Source organism: Tiliqua scincoides, chromosome 12 (genome assembly GCF_035046505.1).
Source record: "Tiliqua scincoides isolate rTilSci1 chromosome 12, rTilSci1.hap2, whole genome shotgun sequence".
Taxonomy (NCBI): domain Eukaryota; kingdom Metazoa; phylum Chordata; class Lepidosauria; order Squamata; family Scincidae; genus Tiliqua; species Tiliqua scincoides.
Genome location: NC_089832.1, coordinates 734,747 through 749,837, shown reverse-complemented (window position 1 = coordinate 749,837; position 15,091 = coordinate 734,747). Strand labels below are relative to the sequence as shown.

Genomic DNA, 15,091 nt, shown 5'->3' with positions numbered 1-15,091 from the left:
TATCCAAGAACACAGTTTAAACCAGCCATTTTCAACCTTTTTCATCTCATGGCACACTAACAAGGCTTTAAAATTGTCAAGGCACACCATCAGGTTTTTGACAACTGCCCAGGCACACCATGCTGTAGGGGGAGCTCACATCCCCCATTGTCCTTATTAATAAATGAAATGACCTTCCCCCAAATTCTGTGGCACACCTGTGAATCGTGGCATACCAATGTGCCATGGCACAGTGGTTGAAAATGGCTGGTTTGAACCAAGGCAAAGGCTTTGGGTCTTGTTTTTCCCTCTACATTCAGGGAAGCTTCAGTTCTGGCGTATCCAGCCACAAAGGGGTCTCTGGCCACTGGCTGGGGAAACGCCTCTCTGCTTGGGGCCTTGGTTGAGGACTCAGGCTGCTGGTCCATCGAGATGAGGGCCTGCTCCCACTGTTGCCACTGAAAGCTGTGAACTGCCAAGTGGTCTAATAGATAGATGGAGGTGGGGTTGAAGCAGGGCTAAGGGTGCTGCTGTGGGCTTCAGGAGTTGCTGGCTCGCTGCCTTGGTTCTCCATTTGCAAGCATGGATGGGGACTGGGTCAACTGAGGAAAAATAGGTCACTCACACTTGCAACCTCAACTGGTAGCAAGTTTCCCCTGCAGATGAGATTGTGCCTTGACCGAGCGCTCCTGTTGCCAAGGGCTAAAAGGCCAGCCTCTGTCTTTGGTCTGACCCACTTGCCTGTTCAGCTGCCAAGGCACGGAGTGATGTAGGAACGCATGTGGGTCATCCCTGAAAAAAATGTGGTGAGGGCTCTGCAGCTTGATGGGCTCAGGATTCTGGAACGTGGCAGGGTATGAATCCTGGGAAGAAGAGTGCCACCTGCTGGCTGCTTGGGGAGAGCAGCCGGAGGGCCCTGTGAGGAGCTGCGAGGGAGGCTCTGGAGCTGGTCGGACCAGTATTTCCGGGGGCAGCCACTGGCCTCTCTGCCTCCAGATGCTGCGTCCTGCCTGCGGTTGGCCCAGTTTCAGCCGTGCTTTCTCTCTCGGTCAGGAGGAGAGCAGCGCTTGGCCCTTCTGATGAGGGAAGCCAGAAAGCGTGGACCATTTCAGCATTGCCCAGTGGGCTGCTGTGCTTGGCTCCTGAGTGTCTCTGTGTTTGCTTCCCTGGAAAGTGACGTGTGTGGGTGCCAGATCAGAGAGTTCCTCTCTCCTTGAGGCAGGGAGGGTTCCCACAGCCCCCTCTTGGTTTACAGGAAACCCTTTCTGACTTGGGAGCTTCAGCTTCAGCCAGTTGCTTCTGTGGCAGGACTTTGAGCTGCTCCAGTCCCACTGGATCAGCCCTGTTGCTTGGCAGTGCCCAGTTCCTGCTGGTTCCCCGGTCTACCCCCCTTCTGCCACTTGCTTTAGTGGGGGGCGTGGCTGTGTCTTTCTCCTGAGCCCTCCCCCCTGCTGCAAGGTTTGCTAAGTCACCTGCCTGCTGCACCCGGCAATTCATGGCTGCCTAGCAGTTCCTGTGTTCAGATTCTCAGCTCTGCAGGAAGCTGCTGGCTGCCCTGGAGAGAATCCTGCCAGCTTCTCGCATGCCGTCTCTGGGGCTGGAATGACTGGCTCTCCTGGTGTGGGGTCTGGGTGGTTCCCCTGGTGCTCTGTGTTTTCCATGTGGCCCCCTAGAAGCATAGTGTGGCCCTCTGGGGGCATGTTGCCCACAGTGAGACAATCTGGAAGGACCTGCGCAAGACCCGAATGGCTGGTCAACTCTTGGGGGAGATGGTTAACCCATTTCTGCCCAACCCAAAGGTGTGCACATTTGATTCCTGTTGCGTATATGCAACTTTGGGCAGAAATGGCTTAATTGAACTGCAGAGTTTGAGGTTTGGTAAAGTTGCGGGTATTCTCCCTCTCGCCCCCTCCCCACTTATCGAAGGCATTGCACTTGGTGGGAGAAGTAGAGGTGGAAGGATGTGGAGAAGGGTGATTAAATGAGCCAGGATGGTGTTGTGGTTCAGGAGCTGGACTTCGACCTGGAAGACCCATGTCCAAATCCCCCTGGGCCATGAAGCTTCCTGGATGCCCTTGAGCCAGTCAGCTGAGCCTCACCTAACTCAGAGGGCTGTTGTGAGAACAGAAGGAGGGAAGTAAGTACACCATCCTGAGTGCCTTGGAGGAAAGGCTGCATTAAAGTGTAATAAATTTGGAGCTGAGTGGGACTGCCCTGGTCCACCTTCTGTGGCTCAGCAGGATGCTTGTGCTGGCTGGCAGTTGCTCTCCGGGGTCTTGAGTGGAAGGAGCGTTCCCGTCCCTGTCTGGAGCTACTGCCACAGACTGAACCTGGGACCTTCAGCACCCAAAATGGGGGCAACACTCCCACTGAACGCCCCAGCCCCCCAATAAGTTCTTGTACCCTCCCTTGTAACGCCCACTCCCTTTTAACGCTGGCATTCCGTGGCATCCAGAGAGACTGATTGGTGGGAGTTTCAGGACAAAGAGAAGAGTTTTGCCCAGAGCTCTGAATTGATCTGTGGAACTCCTTGCCACAACATATGGCAACAGCCCCTGGCTTACTTAGATGGCTTTAAAGGAGGATTGGACAAGTGCCCGGAGCAGGAGAGCTCTGTCAGTGCTGTTGGCCATCACGGTGTCCTGGAACCTCCAAGTTCAGGGGGAACTGGTGGGACTTCTGAAGGTCTACAGCACATACTGCCTTGGGGACCAGGAGATTGTTGCCTTGGGGGCTGCCTCTGGGGTTCTGCAGAGCTGGGTGCCCCTACTGCACAGCCTTCTGGGCTTGTTTCTTTGGGATGCCTGTCGAGGCCATCAGTAGCAACGTCTGTGCCACGCCTGGCAGGAGTAACCTCTCTGCTCTCTCCCTGCTGCAGGTCCCGGGCCTCCTGGCAATGGAGAGCAAAGGCTTCCAGCGGGGCAGTTTCCACAGCAGCACCAGTGATGAAGACCTGGTGGAGGTGGCAGGGGGAGCACTGGACTTCTCCCTGGGCGATGATGACCCTCCTCTGGACGGAGAAATGGCAGAAGGTAGTGCTCAGGCACTTGCTTGCCCTGCCGTCTCCTGCTTGGACGGGCCCCTTCCTGCACCTTTTGCTTGAACCTGTGACTGTGGCAGGGAAGCGGCTGGCCTGGAACCCCTGTGTGTGCTGGTTGTCTCACAGAAGCGATTCCATTCACGACGCACTCTTGCACATTTGCGGTGTTGCGTAACCTCCCCCACTTGATGCTTGTGAGAACCAAAAGGTGTGGGTGGAGCTTCACCCTTTCCCTCCCTCTGTTGCTGAGAAAGGTGGCTTCAGGTGCAGGCAGTATGGGAGCTGGGGGAGCCAACTGCAGTGTCTGTGACGGGGGCTGCTTTCTGCCTGCTGGTGACCTGCTGCCAGTGTGGCACTTTCTGACCCACATTGGGCCCTCAGACAAACTGGCATTTGAGCAAAGTCTTGAATGTGCCTCCCTCTGGCTGGCAGCCCCTTCCTGGGCTTCTTGGGGATTCCGCGGCCCACACTTTGGCCAGGATCTTTGGCCCACTAACTTCTGTAACGTGGGGGGAGGAGAGAATTGAAGAGGGTAACTTTTATGCTTGTGAAGCCCGGGGGCTGTCCCACTGAACCTGCCCCCCTCAGAGTGAATGTGTGTGCCCACCTGACTCATCTCCTGCTGCAGGGTATCCTGTTGCAGCTTCCCCCCCCCCCATCAATGCAGCTCCGCAGTTGTCTCTCTGGCAAGAGTGAGCTTCCTTGCTGGTAGGTTTCCTACAGGCCACTGTTGGGACCAGGGTGCTGGACTCCTTAGTCCCTGAGGTTCTCCCTGCCTCCTTTCCCATCTCCAGCAGAGGACAGCCTCCAGTCAGCTTGTGAGCAGAGGAGGTGGCTGTGCTTGAGGGAGGCAGGCTGTGCAGAAGGAGTAGGGAACAGAGGCTGCCAGAGCACCTCCCTCGCTGAGGCCCCCTAAGCCGCCCTGCAGCCTCTGGAGGGAGCAGAAGGCGGCTTCCTTCTGCCCAGTTGACTGCAGGACAGCTCTGTGAGACAGTGCAGCTGCCCAAGGTGGCCTCCTTCTGCCTGCCTGATGGTTTGCCTCCTCAAGGGTCAGCCAGCCTCTCTGCCGCTTTCCAGATGTGGGCATGGGCAGAGAATGCTACCTCTGGAGCCCTCCTGGGGACACGTGTGTGGATTGGGGGGGATCCACTGCCTAGTGAGAGTTGGCCTCTTAGCAGCAGCATTTAGGAGTTGGGTGCCTGCAAGACTCTAGAAAGCAGCAGGTTGCAGGTGAAAGGGAGGACTGCAGGAGAGTGTGTGCGCAACATGCCCTTTCTGGGAGCTGGGGAAGGTTAGTGCACCTTGGGATGGACCAGCTCTTATGTGATCACCTGTCACAGGGGCCGCACCCCCCCAAGACACTCTTCTTTACCCTTTAACCTGCCTGTTTGCCAGGAGTGAGGGGAGAGAGCTCTGCAGCTGTGTTGTCCTTGGGGCCACCTTTCCCTTGCAGCAGGGAGTGCTTAAAGATTAACTCCGGCTCTGACACCACCTCCTGAAAATGACTTTGCACTCTTGGTCCTCTGGGGCCTGCTCTTGGGCTCTCGGGAGGAGCCTTTCTGGGCTGCCTCTGCTTTCTGCAGCAACAGGTGAGGTGCGTCTGACACGGTGGTGCCTCTGTTGGGACAGGCAGGGGCCCAGGCCTCTCCCGCCCCCCGCCCCCCCACACAGTGCCTTTGAGCTGGCCACACACGGCACTCTCTTCCCAGGGCTGGTCTTTGTAGAGAGATTCCTGCCTGCCCTGCGCCCCCTGCTTGGCAGGGCCAGAATCCTGGTGCAGCGGCACTGTCTCTCACCTTCTAGCTTGTGTGTGTGTGTGCCTTCAGGGTGTGTGTGGTGCCTGTCACTCTCTGTGCGGTCACTTCCCCTGGGAAACCGTGGCAGGAGGAAGGGACAAAGCACAGTCTCCCCCCAGCCACAGACATAGATCAGACATGCCAGGTGTCCTGCAGGTTGGGGTTCACCTCTGCATGCTGCAGCAGGAGCCTGCAGGTCCTCTTGTGCAGCTCCCTTGGGCAGGAGGGGGAGGTTCAGCCTGGCTGCAGGTGCGGGTCTCTCGCCGAGCAGCTGCAGCTAACCAGTGAGGGAGGCTACCATACAAGCTGAAGTGGCCTGCAGAGTTCCAGCACCTGTCAGCTTCCATGGGTGACAGTGAAGGGAGGACTGTTGCAAGAGGGAGCCGTCTCCAGCCTCTTCTCCCCACCCCCACAGTGACTTCGGAAGGGGAGACCTTTCTGTAGTTCACAGCAGGGCCTCCGTCTGCAGAAGTAGCCTGTCTCCAATTACATTGGACAACAAGATTTGAACCACGTCTTGCTTATCTGAATATTTTGATATTTCTTAGTTTAGGTACAAGGATTTCAAAATTGCTGCTGTTCTTGGCATAGCATCAACAGTTCAGTCCCAATTTCTGCTATGCATTTGTATAAGATGATGAGTTTTGCCTGGTTAGGCAGTAAGATAGATGAAAAGTGCAAGATAACTAAGAAGGTTTTGATGATTCAGAAAAACTAACATTGGAATGCGCGCCTCGGAATTGTAAAAGAATCATTAAAACTTCAACATATGCAACATTTGTGTTGCCAGATCCTGGGGTCTGTCAGCAGCTCCAGCCATGCCCTGCCTTCTGGGGTCTCTGGGGCAGAGCGGCAGTCCCTTTGCAGTCCCTGTCTTTCCCAGAGGCTGCTACTGGTGTCTCTTCTGCATCCGGGAACCATTTATTTTCTTTTGCAACCTACTTTGTGAACTTTTTGATGGAAAGCAGTGTATATAAATTTTCTTAATAATGAAAATACTCTCTAGCTGGCCACCGGTGAAGACGGAGGGCTACGCTGGGCCCACGCCACTGCCCTCCGTGCCCCGAGGACTGGCACATCTTTAGCCTACAGGTTTTCTCTCTGCTCTGCAGGCTTTTCCTCATACGATGGAGGTGGGATGAACGGTGCCAGCAAGATGATGGACTTTCTGGAGGAGCCGCTCCCTGGTGTGGGGACCTACGAAGATTTCAACACGATCGACTGGGTGCGCGAGAAGTCTCGGGACCGCGACAGGCACAGAGAGGTCCGTCTGGTTTTGTAGCAGTGAGGCGGGGGGGGGCCCACAGGGATCGCTGCTTCTTTGTGACTCGGCAGGTTTCCTTTCTGGGTTTTTTTTTTTAATGTTTCCTTTCCCAGCAAAGGTACTGATACGCCCCACGGGCCCACCGAGTGCAGCCCTCTTCCCCAGAGCAAGGGAGAAAAGCAGATGAGCTCCACCTGACCATTGCCCGCCTGCAGCTGGCAAGCAGAGCCACACAGCTGTGGCATGGAGCTGACCCCTTTTTAAAGCCATCTGAACTTAGGACCATCTCCACATCTTGTGGTGGTGCATTCCCCAGGCTAATGATGGGTGAACAAGTCCCTTTTTTTCTTTGTCCCGAATCTCCCATCAGTCTGTTGTGTGAGATGACCTGCTTGCCACCAGTCCATTGCCTGTTTCTAGCACTGTAAGAGGGAGAAAAATGTCTCTCTTCACTTTCCCTGCAACCAGCATAACTTTATCTGCCTCAGTCATGTCCCCTTCCAAGTTGTAGACTTTGCTCCCAAGGAAGATGCTCCAGCCCTCTGGTGGTTTTGGCTTCCCTCTTTTTGCACCTTTTCCTGCTTGTACAGTGTCCTCCTTGAGGTGTAAGTGACCAGAACAGTGCACAGTATTTCAGTACACCATAGACTTGTAGTTGGTCAATGTGGTAAGCATCTGGGAACCAGAGCTGAGAAAATCCACACATGTCTGAAGCATGAAATGTGCAGGGGATCACTTTCTCCAGCCATGCCTTTCAAATGGTCATTCCTGGTGGCTGATGTATGTAGAAGGCACAATCGTTTGCCTGCATGTCTTCAGTGTCCTGAAATGCCTGCACGAATGTGGAGCGAGCAGGGAGTATTGGCCTGGCTGATAAAGGAGTACAGTCAGCACTCCTTGTCTGTGGATTTGAATATCTGCAGGCACCGAGCCTGTGAGTGAAGGGCCTCCTAGATGCTTCTGACAGGCACTTCTGGTTTGCCAGCGCAGACCCCATGGATTTCATTGTCAGCGGAATTCAGTATGCTGGGGGCTCACTGCATGGAACTTCTGCCTCTCAAATCCGTTGTCTTCCCTCCCCTCCCAGATCACCAACAGAAGCAAAGAGTCCACCTGGGCCCTGATCCACAGTGTCAGTGACGCTTTCTCAGGATGGCTGCTGATGCTGCTCGTAGGCCTGTGGGCAGGTAAGGGGCAAAATGCCGCAGCCAGCGCTGCAGGGCCTTTGGAGCGGAGAGCGGCCGTGGAGGAGTCTTCCCTGTTCTCTCCCAAACAAGCCTCTGGAGGGGGTTGGCTGCTGGGAGACCGGTAATGGGTAGTCTCCCCCCCCACTCCGGCACCCTGAAATCCTGCTTCCCGAATGCAGGGGCGCTTGCTGGCTTGATTGACATCTCTGCCCACTGGATGACGGACCTGAAGGAAGGGGTGTGTCTGAAGGACTTCTGGTTTAACCACGAGCACTGCTGCTGGCTGTCCACAGAGACTACCTTTGAGGACAGGGACAAGTGCCCCGAATGGAGGACCTGGGCGCAGCTGCTGACTGGCAAGCAGGAAGGGGTGTGTGGCTGTGGAAGGGGTGGCGTCCTTTGGTGGAGGCGCTTTCTGCGTCCAGAAGCTCGCCTGGAGGTTGCTGCTCTCGTTCCAAAGCCTGCTGATCCCATGCAGCAGAGTGGGGCCAGTGCGCATGTGCGCCTCCGGGCAGCGATGCTGGCTTTGCTCACCAGCCCTCGAAGCCTCTTCTGCCTGGCCGCAGGTTGACCGGCCCTCCCTGTTTCTCTGCCCTGCAGGGGGCCTTTGCCTACGTCCTCGACTACTTCATGTATGTTCTGTGGGCGCTGCTGTTCTCCCTGCTGGCTGTGCTGCTGGTCAGGGGCTTTGCACCATACGCTTGTGGCTCAGGGATCCCAGAGGTGAGTGGGGCTGACGGCCTCCCCCAGGGAGCTCCGTGCTCGAGCGGAGGGGAGCTGCTCTTCTGCTGCCGATTGCTTTGTGCCCAGGGTTCTGTTAGCACATCTGAAAAGCCCTGTTGGGTTAGGCCAGAACTCCATGCCCACAGCAGCCCAGTGGGTGCTCTGGTGGAAAGCTGCGCAAGCAGGCCATGGTAGCAGCGACTGTCCCTTCTGCCCTCCTTTCTACCATGGAGTTGGGAGGCTCCAGAGAGCCCTCGTGACCAAGAACTGGTGGCTCCACCCCAGTCTTGAGGCAGGATGAAGTCCTCTACCATTTGCAGAGTGGATGGAGGGGGAGGAGTGGTGAGCAGTGCCATAGCTGGCCACCCTCTTGTAAATTTCAAAATGATGCCCTCTGACATCTCACCTGGAAATGATGGCACACCTGCAGTTTTTCAAAGGTGGAAAGGCCCCCCCCCCCCCAAAGCCAAGGAACAGGGGCTGTGAGTGGCCACAGACCACGGCTGCCACTTTCGGCTCCAGCAAAAAAAATGGCACTGCTGAAGCCCCACTGTTTTTTGCTGGAGCCGAAAGTGGCAGCCGTGGTCTGTGGCTAATCGCTGGCAGCCCCCTTGCTGTGCCGCCCTCCCAGGGAGCAAGGGGCTGACTGGCAAGCAGCCGCAGATCACAATCACTGCTTTCCCCCAAAGAGGGAGGTTGTGTTGGGGGCTCCCCTCCACCCTTGTGGGAAGAGGTGGGAGCAGGGAGCTCTTCGGCTTGGGGGGGTGGCTGAGCAAGGGGGCTACAAGCAGTGAGGGGGCAGTGCGGGGGCCCTGCCGGACGGCCCCCCAGAAGAGTGGAGCCCGGGGCAATTGCCCCCCATCCCCTTAACAGTACTGCTGGTGGTGAACCTATTTGGGTAACAGCCACGTCGCAAAACAGCCTGGTTCAGGAAGTGGGATCTGAATGCCCCTTTGAAGTGTGACCCAGATTCTTACTGCCCCCTCCCTTTCGGCACCTCTGCTGAAGACGAGCAGGAGTGAAGAGGCCTGGTGAGGCTTTGCTTTGCGCCTCAGGGCTTGCAGTTGCTGTGTAGTTTGCCCGTCTCAGGAGCGGGTAAGACCTTCCTCACAGGCAGGCAGGATGACGTGACGCCGTGCCTCCTCCTGTGCGTCTGCCCCAGCCACTGGTGACTTGACTGCACTGACCAGTTCTGTTGCCTCCCCCTCCCCCCCATTGCATCGGGGCAGCAGCCTCTCTACCTTTGGATTCCAGATCAAAACCATCCTGAGTGGCTTCATCATCCGGGGCTACCTGGGCAAGTGGACGCTGCTCATCAAATCCATCACCCTGGTGCTTGCCGTCTCTTCGGGCCTGAGCCTGGGCAAGGAGGGGCCTCTGGTGCATGTGGCCTGCTGCTGCGGGAACATCCTCTGCCACCTCTTCACCAAGTACCGGAAGAACGAGGCCAAGCGCCGGGAGGTGAGCTAAGCTGAGAGGGGGGGGCATATACTGCTGGAGTGCCAGCTTGGCCTGCAGAGAGCCCCAGGGCTCAGCCAGACCCCGCAGTCTGGACAGTCCTAGGCCAGAGGTACCCCCGGGGTCTGGCTCCGCATAAGGTGTTTCCTTGCACTCCTGTGTTTTGGGGGTAGAGCGCCTGAAAACAGCCTGCCTCTCATTTCCCTGATGGCACCACCTGAGGCCCTGTGCTGACTGGCAAGGAAATGGCTGAGCAGCGGCTGAAGCAGTGTGACGGCAGTGGAGGTGGCAGTTTTGTGGGCAGTATTCACAGGTGGTGTTCTGTGGAGGGTGTTGGTAGGTCTGGAGTGGACTGAGCTTCCCCACCAGGGCTGTGGGACTCTGCTTCCCTCCTGTGGGCAGCCTCTGCTGGTTGGTGCCCTTCCAGAAATCCACACCACTGCTCAGCCCCCAGTTTCTGCTGAACACGACACTGAAGACCGGAAGGTTTTGTGAGCAAGGAGGGCCCCCCGAGGCGGAGCTGTGAGTCAGGGCCTCCTCGGTTGGAGTCTCGCTTCTGCCCAGAATGTGTTGGTGGCCCTGGAGAGGCTCCTTCTCAAGCAAATCTGTCTTCAGGCTCGGGGGGGGGGGGGCTGCTGCCAGTGTAGAGGGGTGTTGGGGTTGCCAGGTGCTAAGCGCATGCAGCTTGGGGTGCAGCGAGAATGCTGAGTAGAGCTGCTGCAGGTGATGCCAGCAACCTTGTCTTCAGTAGACCCCCTTTTCTCCTCATTAGGTTTTATCAGCTGCGGCAGCTGCGGGTGTGTCAGTGGCCTTTGGCGCCCCTATCGGCGGTGTCCTGTTCAGCCTGGAAGAGGTAACGTGAGTGATGGAGCAGCTCTTGAGCTGCTTGTTCTGTCATTTGAGAGGCAACGTGTGCCCAGCTGCAGGACTGCTTCCCCCAGCAAGGTCCCTTGTGCCACTGCCTGAGCAGTGCCCTCCACGCTGACCATTGTGCCTGGAGCGGCACTGGACATGGCTGAAGTCTGTGGAAGGAATGGAGGGTGTGTGGGAGACCTGGGTAGCCCTTGGGTGGAGCTGCCTGTGCCCAACTGCACAGCTTCTGCCCCTTGTGCATTGGGTGTCTTGGTTTGTCAGATGCCTTGGTGTATAGTTGATATAGGAAAGGGGGATAAACATTTAGTGAAAGCGTTGGGTCTTCACCAGCGTTGCCCATGCTGGCATGTTGGTTGAAGACCCTCTGCTTAGAAACGGGAGGTTCTCACCCTCAGCCGCTGAAAAGGTGGGGGGCCACTGTCCATGTTACGGCAGGAGGCTGGGGTCATCCACAGTGGACCAGGCAGCGCAAGGTGAGTCTCCAATGTGAGGCTCTTATAGGTGATCCTGAACCTGCTCCCCCACTTCCATCTGCCCCCACGCAGGTCAGCTACTACTTCCCACTCAAGACGCTGTGGCGCTCCTTCTTCGCGGCGCTGGTGGCAGCCTTCACCCTGCGTTCCATCAACCCCTTTGGGAACAGCCGCCTGGTCCTCTTCTATGTGGAGTTCCACACACCCTGGCACTTGATAGAGCTGATTCCCTTCATCCTGCTGGGCATCTTTGGGGGTCTCTGGGGGGCTGCCTTCATTCGCAGCAACATTGCCTGGTGCCGCCGGCGCAAGACCACCCGGCTGGGCAGGTACCCAGTGGCGGAGGTGCTGGTGGTGACGGCCGCCACGGCCATCCTGGCCTTCCCCAACGAGTACACCCGCATGAGCACCAGCGAGCTCATCTCCGAGCTCTTCAATGACTGTGGCCTTCTGGACTCCTCCAAGCTCTGCGACTACATCAACGATGCCAACAGCACCAAGGCGGACGACCTGCCCGACCGGGCCGCTGGGAAGGGTGTCTACAAGGCCATGTGGCTGCTGGCGCTGGCCCTCATCCTGAAGGTCTTCATCACCATCTTCACGTTCGGCATGAAGGTGAGTGGAAAGCACCCGAGGCGCCACAGGGAATTCTTGTGTGCTGCGTGGTGCCTGCAGGAGACTAGCCAGCATTTGTTGCAGGTGATGCGCAGACGGGAAGGGGAAGGTGGCGGGTGGCTGAGGTGGGAGATCGACTTGGAAGGGAGTCCTTGTCTGTCTGAAAAGCCAGTTGGGGCAGGAGCAGCGGTGAGGCAGTGGAGGGTGCTGGTCAAAGTGCGGGGAGCAGAAGGGGCAGAGGAGTGAGCAGAGTGAGAAGCAGGCTGCCCACTGCCAGGGCAATTCCACTCTCTCTACACTGCTGCTGGTCCCACTGGTGAAGCGCACTCTCTGAGCTGCCACGTTGCCGTGTGCTGCCTCCGCCATCCAGCGATGGTGGTTTCTTGCACAGGACCTGGAACCGAGGAGGGGTCCATCTTCTTCCCCCCAAAGCTGCTCTTCACTCGGAGAACTGCCTGGCTAACCCAAGGACAGCCTCCTGTGCTGTGCAGGCCCCCCCCCCCCCGGGCATGCTCAGCACTGAAAGTGCTTCTCTTGCAGGTGCCCTCGGGACTCTTCATCCCCAGCATGGCGGTCGGGGCCATTGTTGGCCGGCTGCTGGGGGTGGGGGTGGAGCAGCTGGCCTACTACCACCACGACTGGGGCATCTTCAAGCACTGGTGCAGCCCGGGGGCCGACTGCGTCACGCCAGGTCTCTACGCCATGGTGGGGGCCGCAGCCTGCCTAGGTAAGTGGCTGCGAGGGGATCATGTGGCAGCAGAGCAGACTCCCTAGTCAGAGCAGACCCCAAAATCTGCTGTATTTGCCTCCGCCTGCAGAGCAGGAAGCTCAAGCAAGAGTCTCCTGTCCATTTCCACTCCCTGTCAGGAGTCAGCTCACCTGTATGGGGCCACAAGGCGCCATGCAAAAATATCCGTGGCTGCTTTTGTGACTTCATGAGATTGTGTCCGGTTCCCCCCCCCCAACGCAGAGGCCTCTAACCCATTTCTGCCCAGCCTCTACGCCAGCTGTACTCATTTGATCCCTGTTGCATATATGCAACATTGAGCAGTCATTGCTTGCTTTGTTTTAATCCCAGAAATAGCTCTTTGAAGCAAGGACAATGTGTCTGCTTTGGGTTTCTAGTGCAAATTCCCACCTCTCATGGCCCCCCTCGTGGAGAATGTGTTGTAATCTGCTTTTTAGTCAAGTCATTTTTAAGTACTGTTTCAGTGCAAAAAGAGTTTAACCACATTTCAGTAAGCAGCTAGTGGCCAAGGTAGCTCTGGGGCAACTCCAGCTTCCAAGTTGTTTAGGACATGCCAAGTGGGGAGGGTGGTTGCCCAGCGCCACGTGCTGACTGTGTGTCTCCAGTTCTTCTGCAGCTGAGCACCTAACTAGGAAATGCAATGAGGCACTGCTTTGTGGAGTCAGCTGGAGTTGGTGGGGTGCAGTGCATGTTCCCGGGTGGTCTTGCAAGCCCCTGGTGCAGGATCTTTCCCGGGAGCAGGCCTCATCCTCACATGGTGGTGCCTTGCAGGGGGAGTGACGCGCATGACAGTCTCCCTCGTGGTCATCATGTTTGAACTCACTGGGGGGCTGGAGTACATCGTGCCTCTGATGGCTGCCGCCATGACCAGCAAGTGGGTGGCAGATGCCATTGGCCGAGAGGGCATCTATGATGCCCACATTCGCCTGAACGGTTACCCCTTCCTGGAGGCCAAGGAGGAGTTCTCACACAAGACCCTGGCCATGGATGTGATGAGGCCACGGCGCAGCGACCCTGCCCTGACAGTCCTCACGCAGGACAGCATGACGGTTGAGGATGCGGAGGCCATAGTCAGCGAGACCACCTACAGCGGCTACCCTGTCGTGGTGTCCAGGGAGTCTCAGCGCCTTGTTGGCTTCGTCCTCCGCCGAGACCTTGTCATCTCCATTGGTGAGTGAGCAGGGGGAGTGCTGGGGGGAGGGAAGCAAGGAAAGCAGTTGCCAGTCTGGTCCTCTTGCTGCAACTGCTGCATTCAGGAAGGCGTGTCTCCCTCTATGCAAAACTCTGGGGTTTCCCCCTCTCTCCTCTACAGCTCCGTTGAGGTGCAAGTGCACCAGTACATGTCCTCTGCAGCAGTAATGGTGACAAAGCAGCCATTGTAACTCCTATTTGTGCCTCTTGGCAGCCAAACAGCTGATGATTTGCCATGGGCCTTATTTGGCCAGTTCAACACTCAGTGTTAACTGAGTGAGGGCCACCCAGCTCCTGTACCAAGAGAAGCTGGATTACCTGACCTCATATAAAGCTGTACACAATGTTGGGACAGGTTTCTGAAAAACACCCAGTCCTGCCCTGTTTCTGAGATTGACCTGCAATTTCCCACCTACTTTCAGATTTGGTGCTTTCTCTTTAATGAGAGATGCCAAGTTCTGTGTTTGGTGCATTGTTTGGCGACTGCAGTGCCCAATAGCCCTGGCCAGAGCCTCCTGAGGTCCAAATTGACCAGCGTGTGTAATGAACAGCAGTGGTGGCGGCTGCGACAGACCAGCAGCTGGGTGCGTGACTTCAGCTCCTTCCATTCCCATCGGCTCCTTTTTTCCCTCCCCCAGAAAATGCCCGGAAGAAGCAGGATGGAATTGTAAGCAGTTCCGTTATTTATTTCACCGACCACTCCCCGCCACTGCCACCCAGTTCCCCGTCCAGCCTCAAGCTCCGGAGCATCCTCGACCTCAGTCCCTTCACTGTGACAGACCAAACGCCCATGGAGATCGTGGTGGACATTTTCCGCAAGCTCGGCCTGCGCCAATGCCTGGTCACACACAACGGGTGAGCGCAGCCTGCGGTGAGGGGCAGGGAGGGAAGGGTGCAGGGAGCGGGGCTGGCAGCCTGCCTCTGAGTGCCAGCTGTTTTCATGCCATGCTTGTGGGGCTCCCAAGAACCACCGGCTGTTGGCTACTGGAAAGGTCTGCCTCGCCTTCTCCCCACTCCAGCATCAGACAGCCTTGGCCTTGGACACCCAGGCCTTGCTTGGTCTTGGGCCCTCTAGGCATTTCCTCTTCCTTGTATTGACTCACTTCCTGCTTCACTCTTGGCCCGTGACAGCCAGAAATATTTTGCATGGGATACAGAAACCTGGCGTGACCCACCTTAGAAACTCCTCCCAGCCCCTGCGGCGCCTGTTGTGAAAATTAGTCTGGCAGGATCCTGTCGATTCATCAGCTGCAGCTGCCTCCACTTTGAGCAGCCGGGCATGGCTGGCACCCGTAGTCTTCCTGGCAAGGGCAGGGAGCTGCTCACTGGCACCCCTGCTTGGAGCTAGAGCGAGCAAGGTCTTGCTTGGTGTATCGCTGAGGAGTTGGGGGGGCTTCAGAAGCCCCCTCTCATTCCTCAAGCAGCAACAGCTTCCATGAAGCTGGTTCCTTGAGTGCCATCTGGACACAGAACTCCATAGTTCTTTCAGCATCATAAAAAAGAAAAAGGCTACAATCCATGAACCCAGAAGTTTGGTGCAGGAGAGCACAGCTGTTTGTGCTGTGCTGTCAGCCAGTGGGGGCTGCGCACCCTAGTTGGAGGAGCGGGTGGGCACACCAGTCTAGCCAAGATGCCGCTGTCAGCCAGGACCTGCCTTGCCCTCCCAGGAGCAGCTCCTCCCATTGTCTTCCTTTCCTGCCATGGAGAGTGCAGTGGTGGTCAGTTGCACAGCAGGCTCCAACTT

The 15,091-nt window shown here is 57.0% G+C and overlaps 1 protein-coding gene across 1 annotated transcript in view; it reads left to right on the top strand.

The window, feature by feature from the left end:
* The window catches only part of CLCN5 (chloride voltage-gated channel 5), a 33,730-nt gene that overhangs the window by 17,409 nt on the left and 1,230 nt on the right, over window positions 1-15,091 (top strand). The window contains exons 2-12 of the mRNA XM_066640274.1: window positions 2,858-3,011; window positions 5,928-6,079; window positions 7,167-7,266; window positions 7,446-7,636; window positions 7,867-7,989; window positions 9,244-9,450; window positions 10,220-10,300; window positions 10,866-11,408; window positions 11,949-12,135; window positions 12,928-13,326; window positions 13,986-14,202. Coding sequence (XP_066496371.1) covers window positions 2,876-3,011; window positions 5,928-6,079; window positions 7,167-7,266; window positions 7,446-7,636; window positions 7,867-7,989; window positions 9,244-9,450; window positions 10,220-10,300; window positions 10,866-11,408; window positions 11,949-12,135; window positions 12,928-13,326; window positions 13,986-14,202 — 2,336 coding nt within the window. The 5' untranslated portion in view covers window positions 2,858-2,875. The remainder of the gene's footprint in view (window positions 1-2,857; window positions 3,012-5,927; window positions 6,080-7,166; window positions 7,267-7,445; window positions 7,637-7,866; window positions 7,990-9,243; window positions 9,451-10,219; window positions 10,301-10,865; window positions 11,409-11,948; window positions 12,136-12,927; window positions 13,327-13,985; window positions 14,203-15,091) is intronic.